At 36.5% G+C, this 21,263-nt stretch overlaps 1 protein-coding gene across 3 annotated transcripts; it reads right to left on the bottom strand.

The window, feature by feature from the left end:
- Positions 1–288: 288 nt before the first annotated feature.
- On the bottom strand, positions 289–21,213 carry HAT1 (histone acetyltransferase 1). 3 transcript variants are annotated; one of them, XM_065068742.1, is made up of 12 exons: positions 21,005–21,192; positions 19,813–19,884; positions 18,079–18,154; positions 16,215–16,335; positions 9,962–10,141; positions 9,618–9,739; positions 9,013–9,117; positions 8,528–8,634; positions 5,893–6,044; positions 4,463–4,579; positions 4,192–4,346; positions 289–690 (listed from the first exon to the last, which is right to left on the bottom strand). In XM_065068742.1, the coding sequence occupies exons 1-12, from the start codon at positions 21,009–21,011 to the stop codon at positions 663–665; spliced, it is 1,242 nt and encodes a 413-aa protein (XP_064924814.1). In that variant the 5' UTR covers positions 21,012–21,192; the 3' UTR covers positions 289–662. The 3 variants fall into 3 exon arrangements, with proteins under 3 accessions (XP_064924814.1, XP_064924813.1, XP_064924815.1); XM_065068741.1 differs by having other exon boundaries at positions 4,192–4,251; XM_065068743.1 differs by lacking the exon at positions 4,192–4,346 and having other exon boundaries at positions 21,005–21,213.
- Positions 21,214–21,263: the final 50 nt, after the last annotated feature.

The raw sequence follows: 21,263 nt of genomic DNA, 5'->3' as shown, positions 1-21,263 counted from the left end.
CACTTCTAAGAGACAGTAAAGAGCCCATACCCACAAAGCATCCAGCCAGACCACAGAACCAGTCCTGTAACCTGCCCATATCACATTAAACTGAAGAGCACACTGGCCCTACACAGTACAATAAATCCAAGCAGAACAACCTGAGGAAGATCAAGTTAGGAGAAACTTATGAGAAATGCAACACTTGTATTGGTTAGATTTATGTATTAACTTACTAGTCAGATATCTATTAAGTCTTGAAGGAAAACAGAAAGGTAAAAGAAAATTAATACAATTAAAGTGATAGTGTATCTGAGAATCTACATTGTTTATTTCAGCAATAAGTGCCCCCAAACCTGAAGTACAACATTTAAAAATCTACAACAAAAAAAAAAATAGAAAATATTCAAAATGCACAGAAACACAAGTCACTTTTAATGTGATTAAAACGTCACTTGAGATTTTTTGCAGTTAAGTGGCAATTAAGGATGTGCTTTATAACACTGTATATAAATTTGCAAGTTTTCTGTCCAGGCAGGATCCTCATGCTTGTGCAATTCGTTCTAGGACTCTTCGATAATCTGAAACAAGCTGTTGGAAGCTCTCTTCTAATTGTTCATGTTGCATGTTCAGGTCTATCTGGTTCAACTGATTCGTCAGCTCCTCTGGTCTTAAACACCTCCTCATCTTGGCAAGTTCTCTCTGTTTTTTCTAAGTAATCAAACAAACAGTAGTTTGAACACAACCAGTAATAATATTATGGCATTTCATTTCATTTATTCAATTTCAGTATCTAGTTCTGTAAGTTGTCCCTAACCCTAAGAAAAACAGTAACAGTCTTTTATTAGGACATCTTTTCTGTTGAAGTCTCATAGTTTTTGTATTACCAATAAACCAGTGAAGTAAAAAATGGTTTAAAAGTCTTTCCTTAACCAAACTCATGGTACTTCTGCTGAAGACGTATGGTATGCAAAACAAGACTGCAGAAAATTGACCAGGGTACTTAGTTCTACGCTGACATTAATCACACTTGGGTCCCATTAATATGGCTGTTCAGCCAACTAATTTCCCTGTAATTGACTACAAAAAAAAAAATTAGTTTCAAGCCTCCGGTACACAGAAAACATTTCACAAATTGTTACAAATCATTCAAGTTACCAGGGATCAGCAGTAACAGCACTGAAACGCAATAATATTATTTACAAACATACATATTTGTACAGTGAGGAGATGAGAAGTTTCCCTCACTGTGTCACATAGGATGTTTTAATCTGTTTCTTAAATACAAGAGCATTGAGGTGTTTTTCCTTTCCCAGATTTATTTATACAGTTGATATCTATTTCTGAACTGCTCAGTTCCTTAGTAACCTTCCATTCTTCAGCCTTCTCTCACTTTAAAAAAGTGGAATGTTATGCAACATTTCAATAAAAATGAAATATATGCATTATGTATGCCTGGCATCTTATCAGTAAGTATTTGCAATGCCTATGGAATCAGAGTTTGTTAAAAACAACAAAATTTTCCCAAACAATTCCATTTCTACCATCAGTCTCAAAATAAAAGTCCTTCTCTAATTTTACAGCTATCTCTCAAAGGAAAATTTGTTTGCTTTCTCTGATTCATGCTGAGAGTCAGGAGGAGGCACTGCAGAACACAGTCAAATAAGATCAGAAAAACTTTGATAATCTCCCATAGATCCCACAAACAGGCAAAGTTCAGTTCAGAAAGGGAGGTTGTTTATCAGAATCCTTGTGAGGCCTCCAGGTACATTTCTAGTCAATATTCAAGCAGCACTTCTTTGTAGAAAGGAAGGCAAAAGCAGCACAAAAAGTTTAAGTTTGATTCATGTTAGCTCTATCTAGTCAAAATTAGTAAAATACTCAAAATGTGATGAGCTGCACAGATGAAAATAGAGATGAGTATCTTCCAAGCAAGCTTCTGTCTCTAGAAAATCTAAAACCTCCTTATTCTAGAATAAATCAAAGCCTGCACAATTAACAGGAGTATTTGTTAAGATTATAAATATTAGCTTTGAAAAAAAGGTGTCAGCTTTTAAATACCCATTACATGTGATACTGTAGCATTAGGCCATCTTTAATCTCCAGATTCTAGGTAAAAAGCAAACTCCCTGTGTGTTTTATATAACCAGTTGTTTCAATACCCACTTCCCTCCAAACATACTACCAGCATATCCAGGTACATCAGTGACATTTTACCTGAGCAGTTTCAAGAGGACTTATTGGGAGTGAGTTATTGAGTTGGGCAGAAAAGTATATTCTGCTCAAGTAGCAAACCCAAACAAAGCACTGTGGTTAATAAAAGCAGCACAGCAGTGGTGTTCACTTCCAAAAGGGATGACATGAAGGACAGACATGATCAAGGAGACATCTAGCAACACAGGCCACTGAAGAGCATAAGAAACAGTTCTTCAGAAATGGAGAACCCACAGTGAAACTGAAATTTCATAAGGTGCTCGCCCTCTGAAATACCCTAGAGTGATGCCCTGGCCACTATGATACCAAATCTTTTATCTCCTGTATCAGTCACACTTATACAGAGAGTGACATAGTTGGCTGTATCAGTCATTCCAATCTCATGGTGCTGTATACAGAAAAATCTCAGTATTTTTAGCAACAGCCTCCTTGCTAATGTCAAGTCTTCAAGGGGAACAGATGTATGCAGAAACCCCAGCTGAAAACACCTGTGATACAGTTTTATTTCTGCTACTGTTAGCCAGGGAATAGCTGTAAGATGCAATATCATTTTTACTAAATCAAGGTAGTGGCAATTGATAATTATTCTACATCTGTACAGCACTGTTCAAATGAAGCTGTAAAGTGCTTTACATAAAAAAATGATAGCAGCATTAGAGTACGCAGTAATATTCCTGATTCTTTATTAGAATCTGTTCCCCTCCCCTCCAAATTACTACACACATTAGAAGATAGTTTAATTGCAGTTCTGAAGTTTTTGAAAACAGCACCATGACTAAAACTTATTGGAAACATTGTCTAAAACGAGTGCATGAGTGAGCTGCTTTCTACACAGAAAGATGGTTGTATTTCAGAACATGAAACTTAAAAAAATCAAGGAAAAGGTGTTGGTTGCTTTAAGGATTCTTTTGAATCCTCATTGAAATAACTGAAAAATTAAAAGGGCAATATTCTGAAGTAGCAATGCTGCATATTTAGCAATACAAATATCCATTCATTATTAGTGAATTCATTGCATGCAAAGACTGAAGTGGAAACTATTGCTAGAAGCACCAGAATTGAAGCTGCTTATGGCACTCTGGATTTCCCCCATATGGCTTCAGCGCTGAGTGAATGAACTGAAACCATTTAACAGCCCTGTTAGCTGAAAAACAAACAAACAAACAAACAAACAAAAACAAAAAAAACCCAAACCAAACCAAACCAAAACAAAAAAACAAACAACCCACAAACCAAACAAACACAGCCTTATTTGTAGTGGACACTGAGTGAAATTTAGCAAATGAGAGAAGACACTCATGAAGGAGAATAGAAAGTGTTTGATTAAGGTCCTGCCACTCAGCATGACATGGTATTATTATCTCCGGATCAGGCAAGCCCAACATGAGTACAATCAAAGTTTTGCTGTTTTGGTGTAAGATGGTAAGCGCTGCTTTAGGAAGGCTTGCAAGCCTTCCTAATCATGGTGCTTCTCATACTTTCCAAAACTTTTCCAGAAGGGCTTCAGTTTGCTTAGTGAGCACTTGATTGAAGAAAGTAGCTAACATCCTAGTTACAGCAAACAAACCTAGATTTATTTGTGGGCTTTTGACTCATAATACAAAGACTGATGCCATTAGCAACTAGGATTTTTTTAAAATCTGTATCTCAAAAAGATCAGTTTATGTCACACAGACCAACCATACTGAAGATCGTGAGAAGCATGCTTAACAGGAACTAAGAAAATTACTTTTCACTAAGTTTAGTACTCGCTTAAACTTCACTGCCAAATTTTTTTTATATTCCATCTGCATCACATCCTATATTGATATGGCTAGGTTACTTCTAGCAAGCTCTTTTGTAAAGACCTAGTTAACAAGTAGAACAGGAATCTAAACTATACATAGTCTGCAGTGTAAACTTACTACAGCATTTCTCCCTCTTCAAATTTTTGGCTCGTCTATTTAAGATACTTTTAACCTTTTCAAGAAATTGACATTTTTTTCCCCTTAAGCCTACCTGGGTATCATGCCACTTGTAGTTAGACGACATAAGCTTAGTAGTAACTTTCTGCAGGAACTGGGCAGCAAACAGAAGCCAAACACAGGATCTTCAGCACTGCTGTGTATGAACAATCTCTGCATCTGTATATGCGTCTGTTGAACACTGCATAACTAATAGCAGTTGACTGGCAACATAATTGGCATCAACTACATTTATGGAAATGAAAGTAAAATCAAGTATAATTAGCCTTGAAATAAACATTAAATGATACTTAAGTAATATATACCTTATAGGGACCAATCAGTCGTCTTTTAATGTCCAACCGATAACTTCTGGACTGTTCTGCATCACCCATATCTGTTGCACGCAATCGGAGAATTTCATAAACGCGTCTCGTGTGTTGCTAATGAATAGAAAGAAAGAAAACCATGTCTGAATAAAGAGATCACTCAATAGAACTCAGAGTAAAGAACTACTGAAATATTAGAGTAGTTCCTCAGCTTAACAGAAAACAGTCAGAGGCTTGGACAAAGCCTCTGTCAAACTTGTCCTCCCATCTGGTGGGTTAAATGAATACACATTCTTGTTTTTCCTTCAAAACCATTCTCTTCTGTGCAGCCAGAGCCCGATCTCTAAGTGTTGCACCAGCTGTAGAGGTGCTTCAAGGACCTGCTGTAAATGAGCAGCAGAAAGTCCAGAAGCCAGAGTCCAAAAGTACTTCAAAGAACTGAACGATTGAAACTACACTGATATCAAGCTATATTTTACTAAACAGTAGCTATTTTGCTAATTTTAATAACCTCCTCCTTTACTGCCCTTCACAAGGCCCCCTGGAAGTTCTAAATATGAGAATGAAACAACAATATTTTAAAAGTTTTCTGTTTACTGGGGAAGAAAATGAAAGGCTTAGTACACAGAAAAACTGACATGCTTTTGGAAGGAGGATCAGCTAGTATCACATCTGGGAAGAAAAAAAAAAATCATGCTGGTACTATTATACATTACTATTAAATGTTGCATCTGTAGGAAGACAGAACTTAAGGCCAAGTATTCTTTTGCTGAGCAAGAGAACAAAAATAAGATGGTTTGTTTGCTACACTAGCACATGTTTAGGCACTGTTATAAAAACCAATCCAGCTTATTTATCCTTTCATGTTTCAGATATCAGACACAGAAGGCTCCAGATGTAGCTTCCTTATACAAGCTGTACCATTTTAATGAACACATTGGAATGTGGCCTCATATCCCTCAGCTCTCAAGTCTTAAAAAATTAATAAAACAACACTCAAATACATTAAACGACTCTGCCTTTTCACTACCATACTCACTAGTAAGTTTAATCATTCACTGAAGAGATTACCAGCAAATTTAGTTGTTCAATTTAACTGTTCAGTTCTCCAAGTTTTTAGAGCTGCCTTAGTAGTAGTTGCTTGCTACTTTGGTGCTCTGCATTCCCAAAACACCACTTGCTATTTGTATAGATATACTTCAGAGGAATGGAAACAATGTCAAATTCTATTACATGAACAGAATTATTAGGTTCAAAAAAAGCATTTATCTAAAACCATGAGTTAGGTATCTCCCTTTCAGATACATCCTAAAAATCTGCTGAAATAAGCCAGAGTGTGTAAACTACAAGAGTCTACCTCCATGTTTAACTGTTTTTCTACTGGTTTGATAAGAATATGCCCAACTGCAACCATTCTGATTTAATACCTTGTTTATTTTCAGTTTTTGTTGAGCTTCGGTCACCATTTCCTGACTGAAACCTTGCATTAACTTTCCTGGTGAAAAGCAAAGCAAATCTTGACAAAGCTTTACGAGAACGAAGTCTCTTAGCTTCACATAGTTTTCAGACGGATCTTCAGCTAGAAAGAATTTTAAAAAATACATGGTTAATATCAGCATTATTTGTTTTCTCATATCTGGTAATTACAAAGAGCTACAGAAAACAAAAGCAGATACACTGTTTGTCAGTATATAAACAACTGTGCTTAATCATAACTACTGCTATCAAAGTTCTAGATGTTTGACAGTAGATGCTAGAGACTGCAGAAAAAAATCTTCTAGTGTTTTGTGTATGCAGCACTGAACAGTACTATACAAACATTTCTCAGAGGCTGACAACACACTTTTAATCAAATTTAATTCATTGGGAAAATTTATACATAAATCTTTTCCTCTGTATGTTCCATCTATTCTGTATTTGCCAGAGTAGTAAGACTACCAGAACACAGAAAATGTTATAATGTGGAAAAACTCTGGTGAAGCTATCCTACTGTATACAACTAAAGTAACTGAAGACAGGTATTGACAATGAGTTAGTCTTTGTTAGCAAGGAAGACAAGGAAATCTACAAGGAACCAAAGTACAAGCTTACGCAAAAGAAAAAGGCTGAAAGGACCTAAGTAAAAGCTGATCACAGTTAAATTATGCTACCATTTTAAGCAAAATGGAAGTAACTATCAAATCTCTTGCTCTAAAAAAACCCCACCAAAACTGAGAACTAGCTTACATGAACCTCAGTGCATATGCACGGTCCAATATGCAACTTTGTTCCCAATTTAAAACTATGCAGAAAGAAAATGTTTACAATGTTGTGAACATATTTCTTTCATTGTAGAACTTACTGCTAAACAGCTTATTTCCCAGCTGTGGGGTTTTTTTAGCTTTGAGGGCCACTGTAAATACTTGAAATTTGCAGTTTAAGGATGATCAAAAGTTAGTAAGTTACCAAGCAGGACTGGGATAGAAGTCTTTGCTGTGTTATATGCAGCACTGCACAAATGGCAATTTATTTTTTTCAGGTTGGAGAATGCTTATGATGATTGTATCAGCTAAAATGCTTTGTGCTTAAGTGGCCTAATCTTGCACGGCAAGTCTTACAGCATTTATTCTGCAAAAAAAGGCTGGAGAAACTGTACTAAAATTAATTGATCCCATTCCTTTGCACTCAGATTAGTTAAAATAAAGATGTGGCAGCACCAGTAAGCTCGATCAGCATACATTTTGCCTTGTGTCAGTTAAGATGACAAGCTTTAAGCAGAACAAGATATATGTTATAAATATGAAACTCTAAAGTATTTTTTAAAGCATTAGCTCTTTCACAAGTAGATCTTAATTTTCTCTTTTCAGAAAGGTTAAAGGCTTTACATCACAATTTTGGGTGCTACTTAACTAAATATCTTGGCCATATCAAGTTGCCCAGCCTGGTTTTCCTCTCAAAAAGGACAATAATTTTGTAAAAGCTTTAATTTCCATAGCTTGCAATATTCTATATGGCATTGAAGTTTTCTCCTACTTTATTCCATAAAGAAATTAAAGCCTATTTTAGCACACATTTACTGTTTGCTACGACCTTGAGTTTAAGGCACTGAGCCATGAACATGTCACATGATTTATGCAGTACCAAGTTAAGACCTTATTTCTCCTCAGCTATAAAAGCTATGTAAAGCTTTGCACTATTAAAAGGAAATAAGTAAATGCACAATGCACATTATATCCTGTTGCTTAAGAAAGTATAACTACAGTTACATTCCTAAGAACAAGTTTAATATTATGAGCTGGATTAACTTACATTAGGATTATCCTGCAGCAATGTATTATGAAAGCAACTGTTCTGTTGTATTTTAATTAGAATGGTGGGGTTATTTCTAACAAAGATGAGGTCTGAGACAGCACCTAGAATTGAATAGTCATGTTTGAACTGCATTTCTTCCTACATTGGACTTGAAACCACAAGACAGATGTCATGTTTATGGCCATTTTTATGTTACAATTGTATGCACATACACCCTTGTTCACTTCTACCATTTCCTCAATAATATTTATTTTTAGGTATTTATGCACACATCTTTAGTATCATGAGTGCCTTCAACCAGCAATACATACTCCTGGAGCAAAATTCTCTACAGATTTTTACTGACTGAAAAATTTTGTCTTGCATACTACACAAATATGCTATTTTAGTTTGTTTCCCTGAACCATCCCCCAATTTTGAGTTTTGGCTAATAGGAGTAAGTTGAACAAGGAATTTGACAAAGCTTGATCTCTTGGCAAACTCAGCTGTGCATCTCACAATAAAATGGCTAATTAGCTGGTAATCCGTTCATGCTAGGGACTGAATTTTCCTGGTGTGCTGTTCTCCAAGTAAAGGTTTTAAGGAGCTACATTATATACAGTTCTTCTGTAAACCAGGGCACTATTAATCCTGAACTGAGCTGAGGCTAAATCTTCAAAAGGCCATTTCATTCTGACAAATGAACATGAAAGTTAGTTTGCAGGCTAACAACCTGCAAATCCTGGAAGTTTCTTATTAAACAGGTGAACAGAGTAAAAAAATTTAACAAACCTGTTATATCAAGTACTGTTGGAGAAGACATATAGTATCTATGAACAGTTTCAAGAAGCTGAGCACCATGGCCTTCTCCTTGGAATGGTGGCAAGATCAGCATTTGGCTGCAGACAAAAGAATGTCTTTTCAGTTCAAATGCATGCATTTGGTAACATCATAAAGTAATGGCTTAAAACCAAAATGGTATTCCATTATAAAGTACATGCAACAATCTTCATGTTAAAATATATATATATATATTTTTTTTTTTTAATTTTTTTTTTTTTTTTTTTTTTTTTACAGTCTTACAATTGCTAAATATTCAGAATTTGTTTGAGATTCCCTCCGCTTCCAGAAGGGAACAATGAAATAAATCAGTGCATAGCCAGCTAATAATGGGGAATTTTTTAAACAAATCAACACCATTATAAACAAGTATTGGGAACTTCAGCAGTTCCCTCTTCTGAAATAAAAGGCAAGGCACGAGTTACGCCGCCAATTACCTTACACGTGGCCGGGTTTTGTCTGGGTACACATAGTAATTATAGACTGTCATGTAGCCTACGGTCGCAAAGAGCGTAGCTCCATCCTTATTATACTTCTCAAATCTGCAGATAAAACAGAAAGCCAAGCAGGTCAATTACAGTCGCGCTCCCATGCAGTGTCCATTTTCTTTTCCATTCTCCAACTGAATTTTCAGTGTCAGCAAGCTACTCTGTGAGGGCCCAATGGGTACACCTGCTATGTTCTGAATGTACAATTCACTTAATTGGTGTGCAGCAACTTGGATAAATCAGGCCTCTTTACAGCACTTCAGTGCACTTGCCTATTATAAAGATGAATAGGTGGCAAGTAAAAGAAAACACAGGCAAAGCTCATTTTACTGTTTAAGCCTACATTCAGGGCTCTAACGGACAACAGCATTTAATTCAGCTCTATTCTCAAGGTTTCCCAAAGCATAATGGAGAAAAACTCAAGCCTCACAAACAATGGTTTTTCTTTCCTGGGAAAAATATCATTATACTGCTCCAATAATTGGCCAGCCATAATTAAAATGCAGGCTTTGTGGAGGTAATAAGGTCCACTGTTGCTTTAGAACTGTACTTACACTAGAAAGTAGTTCCATCTTTCATCATCTACATCAATAAAGCTAGCAGTTTCAATAAACCACATCAAGAACGTCTGAAGCCTTTCATGATATTCTCGAAAGCCTGGACATGTCATGTCAGCCTAGGGAAAAAGCCAGGAGAAGTCAGGTGAAACCTATCACAGATGTAAGAGGAAAAAAATTATGCAAAACCTAATTAAATTATCCAACACAAAAAAGCATGTTTATAGTTATTAATAAACTGACGGAATTATAGTATTTATATACTATAGTTGAAACAACATTGAAAGTGCATCACTTTAATTTGGTGGCTAAAAAGCAGAAATTTCACTTTTTTTTCATACCTTGTATATCTGATATGTTATATCTTCACCAGCTTCCTCATTATGGACAGAATATGTGTGTAGCAGCATTCCAAAGGGCTTGAAGTTGACCTCCTTCTCCAGCAGAGACACAAAGTCATCTGTGTTTGTGCAAAAACCAGGAGGAATGATTTCTCTAATTTTACTTTCAACATCATCTGCCTGGAGATGATAAAAACGGGCAGGATCAGTAGAAGATTAGAAAAAGACAGCACTGATGTCACTACTGTGCTATAAGAAATTAATATAAAAGAGTTGCTATGGCCTAACTGTAACTAGAAAAATTGGAGAAAAAAACACAAGAAAAACTACTCCTGTTGCTCAGCAAGTAAAAGAGCTGCACTGACAAGATCCAAAGGTCACAACCTAGCTACTATAAGCATCAAAAAGCTCATAGTTACAGCACACGCTCATAAACATCTTTTGTTTAGAGATTGTTACATTTGTTCAAGTAAAACCTGAGAGTGTTGATGGCTATTCTGAAAGTGCAGCATATTCAGAAGCTAAGACTTTCCAGCCAGCAATTCTTTGAGACTCTGCTACACAGTCTTGAAGAACTCAGTTTCCCAAACAAACAACTTACAAGAGGTATTGGGTGGTGCTGAACTAAGTGGAGGAAAAGGGACAAACACCAAAAATGGTAGCTCCCAAACAGGAAAGTGACAGCTAGCACACTCTCAAATTCTTAGGTCTCCCTGCTTGAAATGCCCACCTATAGGGTCAGCTGCAAAACACATTACAAACTCAGAAGACAACATCCCACATTCAAATCAAAGAACATTTTGAAAACAAAGTTTGACATAAAATTATATTTTTATTATTTAAGGATGCTGTCAGCAAGTCTGACCTGCAGTCTAACACACCGGAGAAGAAGAAATGTTCTGACAACAAAATTAAATTCAGAGACTAAAATTATTCTTCTCAGACAACCAAAGTGAAAGTTAGAGACCATCAGCTGAGCAGACTTCATAATCCTTTTCAGAGCCCAGAAGACCACTTGATTGAATACATTTACTACTTCTTTTTAACCATGAATATTTGATGAAGTTTCACAATAACGTATTACTGCTTCTCACCAGGCAATAAAACTTAATGAATTGGTCTCAACTTAACAAAACCGTACTCCTCAATACAAGCCCTAAAAGCCTGACATTACATTCAACAAAATGAGCTTACATTCAATTCAAACTTTTCTCTGGACAATGAATCCAGGTTTTTACTTAATGGAGTTTGCCGTGAGTTCAGCTGTAATGTTTGTATTGTATCTATTTCCACAAGGACTGACACAAGAACACTTTGTGTTAACTTACTAAGCAGCTCTTTCACACCGTTTACATGCATGATGGGTATTAGTTCAAAACCAAGACCCTTGCTACTTAGCATTCAAAACAGGGAAATTAAGATGCTTAGAACAAAATACACTACAAAAGGCTAATACAACATGCTACTAATTCCTGTCCTTTCAACCACAGTCCCTTAAGTAGAAGCAATGCACCTGCAAATGAATAGCACTTTATCATTCAGTTACATTTTTACTGTAGAGAGAGATGGATGTAGTTCAGCACAAACAAGTTTTATTCTTAATGGTTTGGTACTACCAACATTTATATTTATATTTGTAGAGAGAGCTATTAAGCAGTTAAAATATAGCTCTACAATACTTGGTGTAAGAACCCAGTTAAAACATACAATCTGTACATCCATTTCATTCTCAAAACAAAGGAGATGCATTCATTGGAACCTTCCCTATTCTTCTTAAAGCAATACTAGTTAAATATATTTTCTTTACATTTACTGATTTAACTGCATGACACAAAATGAGCCATTTTTCAGAATCAATGAATTACGTAAAGAAGTAGTATTTGTACGGAACACATTTTAGAAATGCTTATTTTTTTCCAACTGTGCAAGTGCATTGTTTACATAGATCTTCAGTCCGTACTGCTGACAAAACTGTAAGAAACCGCAACTAAGAACCTGTAGTGACTTTCATTTTATATGTCTGAAAAAGGCATGTAAAAATAATCTACAATTCAAACAAAACTTCCAAGTATCAGTTCAATAACTCACACTATGTGGAAGATACCTAAAACCAGTGAATATGCAGTATGAAGTATGATATGAGTAATTTGTAAATTTAAAGTAATATGGCTCTCTTCACGTTTAAGTTGCATCACCCCATCATGTGAGGTGATGACGGGGAATCTGGTACAGGCTTGTAAATAAGCTCCATTTTCGTAGGTCTGCTTAAGTGTGCAGTGTCTCTTTGTACACTGCTTTTGACTCCAGATATTTTTAATAGAGAGATTATTATTGAACATATAGTTATGACATTTTTATACCATGTAGATGCTGTCTCAAAGTGGTTTAATTTCAAATAATTATAGAAGCATATTTGAAAGTGATAAGGAAGACAAACTTTCACCTGCTGAATTCCATGCAAGATAATGCATACATCACTGGTTCCCACCATAAAACAATCTTGTTTTCCATAAAATAGAAAGAATTAAACCATGTGAACAGAAACTTATCAGATAAAGCAGCAAATAATCCTTCCTAGTTCTATATGACCATGGAATATTTTGATCTAACACCTCCTGAAGTTCTCTCCCCTTGATGTGACGCCTGACGTAATTTAAGAAACTATATTAATCAGTTACTTCCAGCATTAACAAGATTTCCCTTTCTTACAAAGGAAATCCCAGAATCTTCAGTATGAGTGGCAGCATAAGTTTAAGTTTAAGTCCAATTTTCGGTCAGTAAGTCCTGAAATACTGAAATCTTCAAATATCAACACCATACAAATAACTTGTTTCATTAATACTTGTACTTGTTAATGGAAACATCCGTTACACAGTAGGCACTTTCTAAACACTTCTCTCTGAGGTGTTCATAATCCAAGGAGTTACCAACATTTGTTTACTGCCTTTCCCTTGTGTATTTCTTTGATATTGGTGAGAGTTTCTTTTCTCAGAGCAAGACACTCGTATCTTACCAAGTGGCATGCATGCACATGATGTCACACAAGTTTCTGTTCAGAAAAACAACCCAGGTGACTATTGCAGTGGTGCTAAAGACAGACAAAGCCACTTAGAAAGAAGTGTGCAAAAACCTCAACCAAGCCAGCCAAGAGCAATGAGCTTATGGTTCATGGAAGCATTGCCTGTAATTCTTTACCTTCACAATCAGAATCATGTGAGGTGATGATGGGGAATCTGGTACAGGCTTGTAAACAAGCTTCATTTTCGTAGGTCTGCTTAAGTGTGCAGTGTCTCTTTGTACACTGCTTTTGACTCCAGATAATTTTAATAGAGAGATTATTATTGAACATATAGTTATGATATTTTTATACCATGTAGATGCTGTTTCAAAGTGGTTTAATTTCAAATAATTATAGAAGCATATTTGAAAGCTGAATTTCTCTATAAATTATATGTATTAATTTCAGTGAGGAGCAATACAGTGATTAGCAGTATTACTTAAAAAAGGACACCCAATATTAACATTACATTTTCATTAACTTTTATGTAAAGCAAATGTACTAGATCAGCTGCAAAGCAAAATACATTTATAGTAAAGACTGTTTCAGAGTTTAGTGAAATACTTTCCCCCACCACATTGTAAAATCCAGATGAAAAGGAAGATACTTGAACAGCTGCAAATCTCAAAGCAGCAAGCAATTTGGGGGTCAATGCTATTAGTATTTAGACTAGAAAAAAAAAGCAGGCTGTCTTCAGATATTTGAAAGAATCAACTCCACCCAAGGGATAAATTCTGTCCATTTTCACTAAATGAAGCACCAACTTCTAGTTCAAAACATGACCATACTTTGCTGAGCCTTCCCCCAATGTGGTTTAGATACATCGTTATGGAGACAATATTAAGATGCATAAATATGACTGGCTCCTGATATTTCAGGATCTTGTATTTTTCCTCATGTTTGAAAAGATCTTGGTGAAAAAAAAAGTGGTATTGGGAGTCAGGTATTGGGTATTTCTGCCAGTCCCTAACAGAGACTGTAGCAGATGCTTTAGCAATTAAAAAAAAAAAAAAACACCCTTAATATCACAGAATAAAACCACCTGCTGTTGAATGGGCTTGTGTGGATATTTAGATACAAAATCCTAAGTTGTGAATAACTTTGCCAAACATTAAAACTCACTTCTCACCAGTTATGTTAAAGGGAGAGGCTGCTGCCCTTTCCTAAGCACCATCTATTCACAGCAAAGATTACCTGTCATGTATGGCAGATAGTCTGTGTCTTAGTATGATCATCCTGAATAAGCTGAGATCAGCAACCAGGTAATTTAGAAAAGTAAATGTTAATATGCATTTAAATTAACAACCTGCTGTAATTACAGCTTGTTCTCATCTCTGAAAACACATTTGTATCTTAAGGTGGTTAAACTAACAGCAAATACAAACGCAGAAGATTAATGAGCCCCCTATCTTTTTTCCTACTAAGGTTTAGATATAGCCATAGGTGTAGCCTATTTGAATGCACAGTGTTAACAATACCAAGGGAACCACAAGGTAAGTTAACCACAATATTTCAATTCCATCAAAGCTCAGAGATGCTCTGTCAAGCATACAGAAGCCTTGCTCAAAAAGATCCTCTTTTTTTTTGGTCCCCATATCAAACACTTATGCAACTGGAGGAATAATTCAGTAGAAGAAACTGCTTGAAAGAAGCAAGGACTCCGAGCAATCAAAAATGTTGCAGTATGCTTAGGGCAAGATAAGACCTTGTTTACATTGTTCCTTCCTCCAGGAAAGTAAACTGGCTTTGTTATTTGTGCAGAAAATAGAGACCGTGAGTAAAAAGGTGCTGTGGTGTGAATTCCTGTTGTGACATGATTTTAAAACTATATTGGTAAAAGTTAGGACTGTTTTATTTTAATGATTACTGTTTTATCAACAGGCTTCCCTTTTTCCCTTATTTTTAAAAACCTTCTAAAGACTAACAGCCTTGCCCTTTCACTCCTAAGATATGTCATCCTAGCCTCAAAAGCATTTCAGACATGTCCAGGCACTTAGCTTGTTGAACTAAGCATATTGTAATAGAACTTCAGAACAAGGGAGGGAAAATCTTTAATTTAACAAAGTCGTTCCAGTATTTTTGCATTTAGAATAAGCCCTTCCTTTAAAATATTTAAATATACTCCAATGAATTTGAAATTAGGAACTTCAAATACAGCCTGAAGTCATATAAAAGTCTATTTTTTTTAAATATGCTTTTCTCATGCAGAGTATTTTGAAGTCAGTGCAAACATATAGTAATTTCACACTAAATAGTATTATGAAGATTTATCAATAACCATGTAAATAGCTCTTTCACAAAGAAATCAACTCAATTTTTTCTTATAACTAAGTAAAACTCAGATGACATTAATTTTTTCTCTGAAAAAGTGTTTCTAAATAATTTTACAGATACTTCCACAAGTATTTAACAGTTAAAAACACTGTTAGGAAGGTACTTTATTCCTATTTAAGTCCCATATACCTTTCTCCAGATGGCTGAAAGACTGATTAGCTTAGCTTTTGTGGGATTATCTCAAAATTATTCTGAGAGCATATATGCAGGAGGAATAAAAAAATATGTCTACAAATGTTCTATAAGCTTGGAAAACCTGTAGGCAAAAAGAGAAAAAAATAAAAAATCCAAATCCAAACATCCTGCAGGCAACTACATTATTGTAATTCCTTTAAGTAAGAGATAAAGCACACAATATCCAACCAAAAGTCTCTAATCTCATTTCAGCCTTATTTGCTCTCCATATAAATCTCATTTCAGCCTTACTTGCTCTCCGTATTTGCCATTTGAAGAGATAATGTCAAGCATCCCAACTCAAGCAGTGTTTACAGAAACCTCCTTTTCCTGCTTATTGAATTCTCTCCAATATAAAAACCACCAATGCTAGTCCTCTTCCTGGAGACGGTTCACTTGGGAACGCAGACTTGCCAAGTTGTGATTTTTTGGTGGAACTGACCTTGGTATAGCACAAACACAAGGTGCTAATTTGACAGAATGTTGATGGTACTGCAGTCAAAGGAGGAAAAATGGGAAAATGTATGGGCAATAGAAACTTTTTTCAGCTAGCAACAAATGAAGTTTTGTTTGTCTGCTTTTAACACAAATAATGTTTGGGTGGCAAACTACTATACCTACAATTCTTGTCCATATCTCTACATTTTCTTAGTAATGTTTTAAGTGCAGGTCTGGTTCTGTCTTTACCTCCACACAGTCAAACTTTTCATTAACTTTAGATGTATATTCAATGCGGAACAGCGTTGACAGGTTACCAGCAATATAGTACAAGAGGATCTTCAATCCCTTGTAGCCAAAGGCGATTTCACTGAGGAAGGAGAAAAGAGGAATCAGGAACTTTATATAAAGTATCACAGCAAAACACTCACATCATAAAGCTTTCATTTAATAAGGTCTGAAGTTCACACCATCTTTCCTAGTGAAGTATACTAAGCTTCCTAAGAAGAAAAGGGAATCAAACTGGATGTGCACTACCTTGACAAGAGATCATGCCTTACACTATTTCTATTAGATATTTTTCTCCTCTAGTGGAGAAATGGAACATCTTCCTGAACTCAGTAAGGCAGTGTCTGTACAATTATTGTGACAGCTGAAGAAAGTATACCTGAAACAGCTAATACTGAATTTATGTACCTCAGTATCTTAAACTTATTAATGTTTATGTTAATTGATCAGTAACATTCATTAAAACTTACTTTGCAGTGTAGTATATTTGGGATACACAACTGCAACTTATATTGTATAAAATACAGACAGATAACCAGTCATAGCAATAGGTGTGTTTTTGGTGGATAGCTGCTATATGCTTATCCAATCTAACTACAACTGAGTAAATGCAAAAAAAAAGTATATAATACAAAAGCCTTCCTCACACTTTGAAAAGATGAGCTGCCTGAACATAAACACCATACTGTTGTGAAGTGTAGAGAATTTATTTTCAGGCAAAAAAATGAACTGCAGAAAACAGTAACATTCACAAAGAAACAGGTTCCTTTTTTGTTATTTTAATGCATAGTTAAATTCATGTTTTAATAAGATTTTTCTTCTATGGTAGCATATTCATAATTTAAAATGTGACACAAAAGTACCAGAACAAGAATTTGCTTGTTAGTTATCCTGCCAGGTTGAAGAGTTCTCCCATTACTAAAAGTATAATTATTGTCAAAGATAGCTGCACTAGATGGACAGATACATAGTGATTTCAAATTTGGTCCATCTTTTTGAAACACTCTGTAGTGCAACTAATTTTACTGCAATTAATATAGGTAGTTCATCCTACTTGGAGTACTTAGAATGGTTTTTAAAGGAAATGGAAATTAAGAAACTTAACTACATCAAAAAGTCCACAGACACATGCATGTGGATTTCCCTTAGTGTCCTTTTTTTTTTTAAACTATGGCCAAATTGCTGAATTTCACTCTATGAAAATATTAAATGACACTTCAGCACTAGGATGTCATTGCTAACTTCCATACAATATCAGTGAAAGTCAGCAAGAAACAATATTTTTCTGTATTCCCTGCATGTCTAACTGGTTAGAAGTGTACATATTAGAGCAAATAAGCCCCTGAATTCAATAGTTAACATTCAATGATCTAGAACAGCCAACAATGCGAGTTTCCGCTAGTACTTCTACATTTTATTCACTAAAAATCCCATGTAGTAGTAAAAAATAAATTGATATACTGTTGCTAAATAGTGGGGTTTGGCACATGTTACTGTGAAAGTTATTAGCTAGAATCGATAATACTTTCCAAATCTTCAAAAAATGCCATGAACACAATACGTATTTAAATAGGAAATTCTGACTGCAAAATCAGGTATTCAATTGTCTGCCAATCTACCTTAGAAACATCATATAAAATGACTAAAGGCTCAAACCCTATGAGCTAGGGACCAAGGACACTGTTAAACTATATGGTCATAAAACTGAAGTATTGCCAAGTAATTTACAATAGCTTGTTATGGCAGGATTTCTTGTTTTCTAACAATTTGGAAGCGGCTTTCTTCTTCCAGACACATTTCTTTGACTCCAGATACTTTAACTTACTCGTCTCCAAACACTTGATGGCTATACTCTGGATTAAACGTTGTGTTGTCATCCTCCAAATCCTCAGGAAAGCGAACTGAGGAGAAAAAAAAAGAACATGACCAAGTCATCAGCTTCAGTTTGTTTATCCACAGATGCCATACTAGATGTTCACACATTCTTCCACTACAGAGTCAGACAACTTCAATTATGAACCTATTTATGTTATGCTGGCATACAAATGAAGTAAAGACATGTAATGCAATTTAGATGCATGCTATCTGATCTGAGGAGATCAAATAATTAAGCAGAATAAAACTGAGAAATTGACACAGATGTACACAGGTATGTATTTCACATATATAATCTCCTGAATGTTACTGCCTTAAACTTCATCTTGAACACCGAGCACCCTAAAGAAGAAAGTGTATGACTGCTTTTATATGCATGTGGGAAATACATGTGGGGTTTTTTTTATGGTACAATTTCTTAGCTTCTCATCTTTTCTCTTAATATAATTCATATGTAGAACACCTACACCCTCTGAAAGCAAAAAGGAAGCTAAAAATATTAGCTGAGATGGGCAATGGGTACCTTAATTAAAAATATTCTAGCAGTCTCCCCGAAACCTGATATAGTAGCTCCTTGGATTTCTAGACAAAAATCACTCACATGTTATCATCTCTCATTCTTTCTTAGATCTTAGAAAGGTGGAGGACAAAAAAAAAAGTCACTCTCATAATAAAATAATTATTTGAAACAATGTTTAAGAACAGAAATACTTCACAATTACAGTGGCTTAAAGACTTAAGTGTATTTTGGCTCACAAGCCTAAGGTGATTGTGTATTAAAAATGCCACTAAACTATATGGAACCGATCGCTAGTAGTAATTCTGGAAAGTGCTTAACAGTTTCATCACTTTGACTTTCTTAATAAAATAAGGCATTTGTAATGCTCACAAGAACAAATTGCTGAAGGGCTAGAAAGATTAAAAATTAGATAGGCATGCTTTATTCTTCAAGTTATTACTGCTGCATGTGAGATATAAGCAAACCCACCAAGATTCCAGTAATTCTGTTAGTGTCCTGCATGTCCTAGTAAGCAAATTAGTTACAGAGAACAATAAACAGTTATCAAAAGACTGACAATTTTTGTACTCATATTTCACACAATTTTTGTTAAAAATGTCTTGTGTAATCCAGATGTTGTGAGGGGGAAAAGGCAGCAAAAAGCCAACCCAACAGCACTTTACAGTCTTCTGTGTTTCTTGCTTCTATTTCCGCTCCCCCCCCCCCACCCCTTGCAAAGAAAGAAGAAAAGGAAAGAAGTTCAAAATATATAATTAGATATTTGTAACCCTACAGAAATAAGTTCTGTCGCTATGGTCACCACAAAGATGACACAGACTTAGGACTGAACCTAAGGGTTGCATAGGGGCTGGAGAAGAAAAGAGAAACTAAAAGAACACAATGAATACTTCAAGAAAATAAGACAAGTAGTAACTCCAGTGTACTCTGGTAACATGCTAATAAATGGTTGATGATGCTATTATTCAGAGAGGGGACTGATTTTTCTATAGTTGTACTTTAATTGTAGTAGCCTCAGCAAAACTAGACTATGTATTCCTACTCTTGTGTTTTGTATATTTACGTTAATGAGTACATACTTAAACCTGTGTGGATTTAATTATAAGGATGTTTCTTAAGAAGGTACTAAAATATGATAGTGTCAAATGCACAATAAAGTAACATTACCTAGTTTCAGCTGAATTGCTTCATTTGTATTACACTTGTATTCAGCCAGTTTCTTCTCCATAGCAGTAAGCCCTGAAGAAAAATATTTTTTAAAGAGTTCAAAGGTGTAAAAGTTTGTGTCACTATTATTCAAGGACCATATTTAGAAAAAGGTTCTCAAAAGCAGAAAACATACACAACACAAAATCACCCAAAATACTGAACAAATAGGTCAAAAAAGCTACAATATGCTACCACGTGTAAAAGGAATAAAGAGATTAATATCAAGCACTTCTCTGGAACTGGAAAACAGACCACAAGTATCTCTCTCTTAGTTTCTGAGTATGAAGGGCACAACAATAAAAATATTTAAATGCTCCAAGTTTTACCAATAAAACATATTTGAAACATGCAAGTAAAAATTAATAATTCCATTTAACAGACGCTTCTCTTAAAAAACTACTAACATTTCAGGGTATTTCGAGTGTTTGCATGTAGTCATTTTCATAAACAGGCATTCATGAACTACAGTGGCACGTACACCACCAGCAATTATCTAGTTGCCACTTGTCTTCTAGAGCATACACAGAAGGAAATAACAAATTAATTGCATCTAGTCTGTTTTTCAAAGCATAATCCAGGGCAGAAGACGTGCCACTTATCATTTTTCAAGTGCTTTACAAATCCAACCCCACCTTCTTTCCAGAAGTCTCATCAGAAAGTTCCTCCTCTAACTTCAGATAGTCAGCTCTAACTAAAAACAATCTCAGGTTTTTGATTCCCTCTCCACTCCCACTAAAGCAGTGGACACGGAGCTACAGTCTGGGTCACCACTCAGCGTGGGGACCACCAGCCCGCAGACGCCTGCCCAGCAGCAGCACGTCCACAGCAACAGGGGGGCCCGAAGCCAGCGGCAATCCCCACCCAGCCCTCTGCTTCCGCGGGCCACCCGCACGGCCGCCCCGAGCTCCCGCTCCGCTGCCCTGCCCCATGCCCTGGGCACAGCGCTCCCAGCGCGGGCGGCACCGGGGCCCTGCATGAGCCTGCATGAGCCTGGCAGAGCGGCGCCAGCCGCCCCGGGACCCCGCTCCCCCTCACAGGTCGCCGGCAGCGCGCAGACCTATTGCCCCAAGCGGCTAGGGCGGCAGAGCGGGCCCTGCAGCGCTCGTAGCGCAGGCGGCCGGCTCGGGGCGGGACAGGCCGAGGGACTCACCCGCCATTTCCGAAGAGCGGCGGCCGAGTCACCCGGGCAGAACGAATCAACCCGCGCACCCACTCGCCGGAAATGAACGCATACGGACAACCTTCCGCTTCCGGCCGCCGAAACGCGGCAGGGAGCCAATAGCAGCGCTATGCGAAGCGCGTACCACGCGCGCATGCCCGGCGCAGCTCCGGGCGGGAGCCTTTAAGAAGCGCATCCGCGCGATTGGTCGTTTGCGTAGCCCCGCCCCCAAGCAGCCCGGCCTGGCCGG

Source organism: Columba livia, chromosome 7 (genome assembly GCF_036013475.1).
Source record: "Columba livia isolate bColLiv1 breed racing homer chromosome 7, bColLiv1.pat.W.v2, whole genome shotgun sequence".
NCBI classification, from domain to species: domain Eukaryota; kingdom Metazoa; phylum Chordata; class Aves; order Columbiformes; family Columbidae; genus Columba; species Columba livia.
The sequence above is the reverse complement of the archived record's forward strand: the minus strand, read 5'-3'. Positions and strand labels throughout refer to the sequence as shown.

Coding starts and splice junctions, on each gene's coding strand:
- HAT1 (XM_065068741.1), bottom strand. Junction 4,252..4,462: donor GACTGATTGGTCCCTATAAG/GTATATATTACT, acceptor TTTGCTGCCCAG/TTCCTGCAGAAAGTTACTAC. Junction 691..4,191: donor ACAAGTGGCATGATACCCAG/GTAGGCTTAAGG, acceptor TTGATTACTTAG/AAAAAACAGAGAGAACTTGC.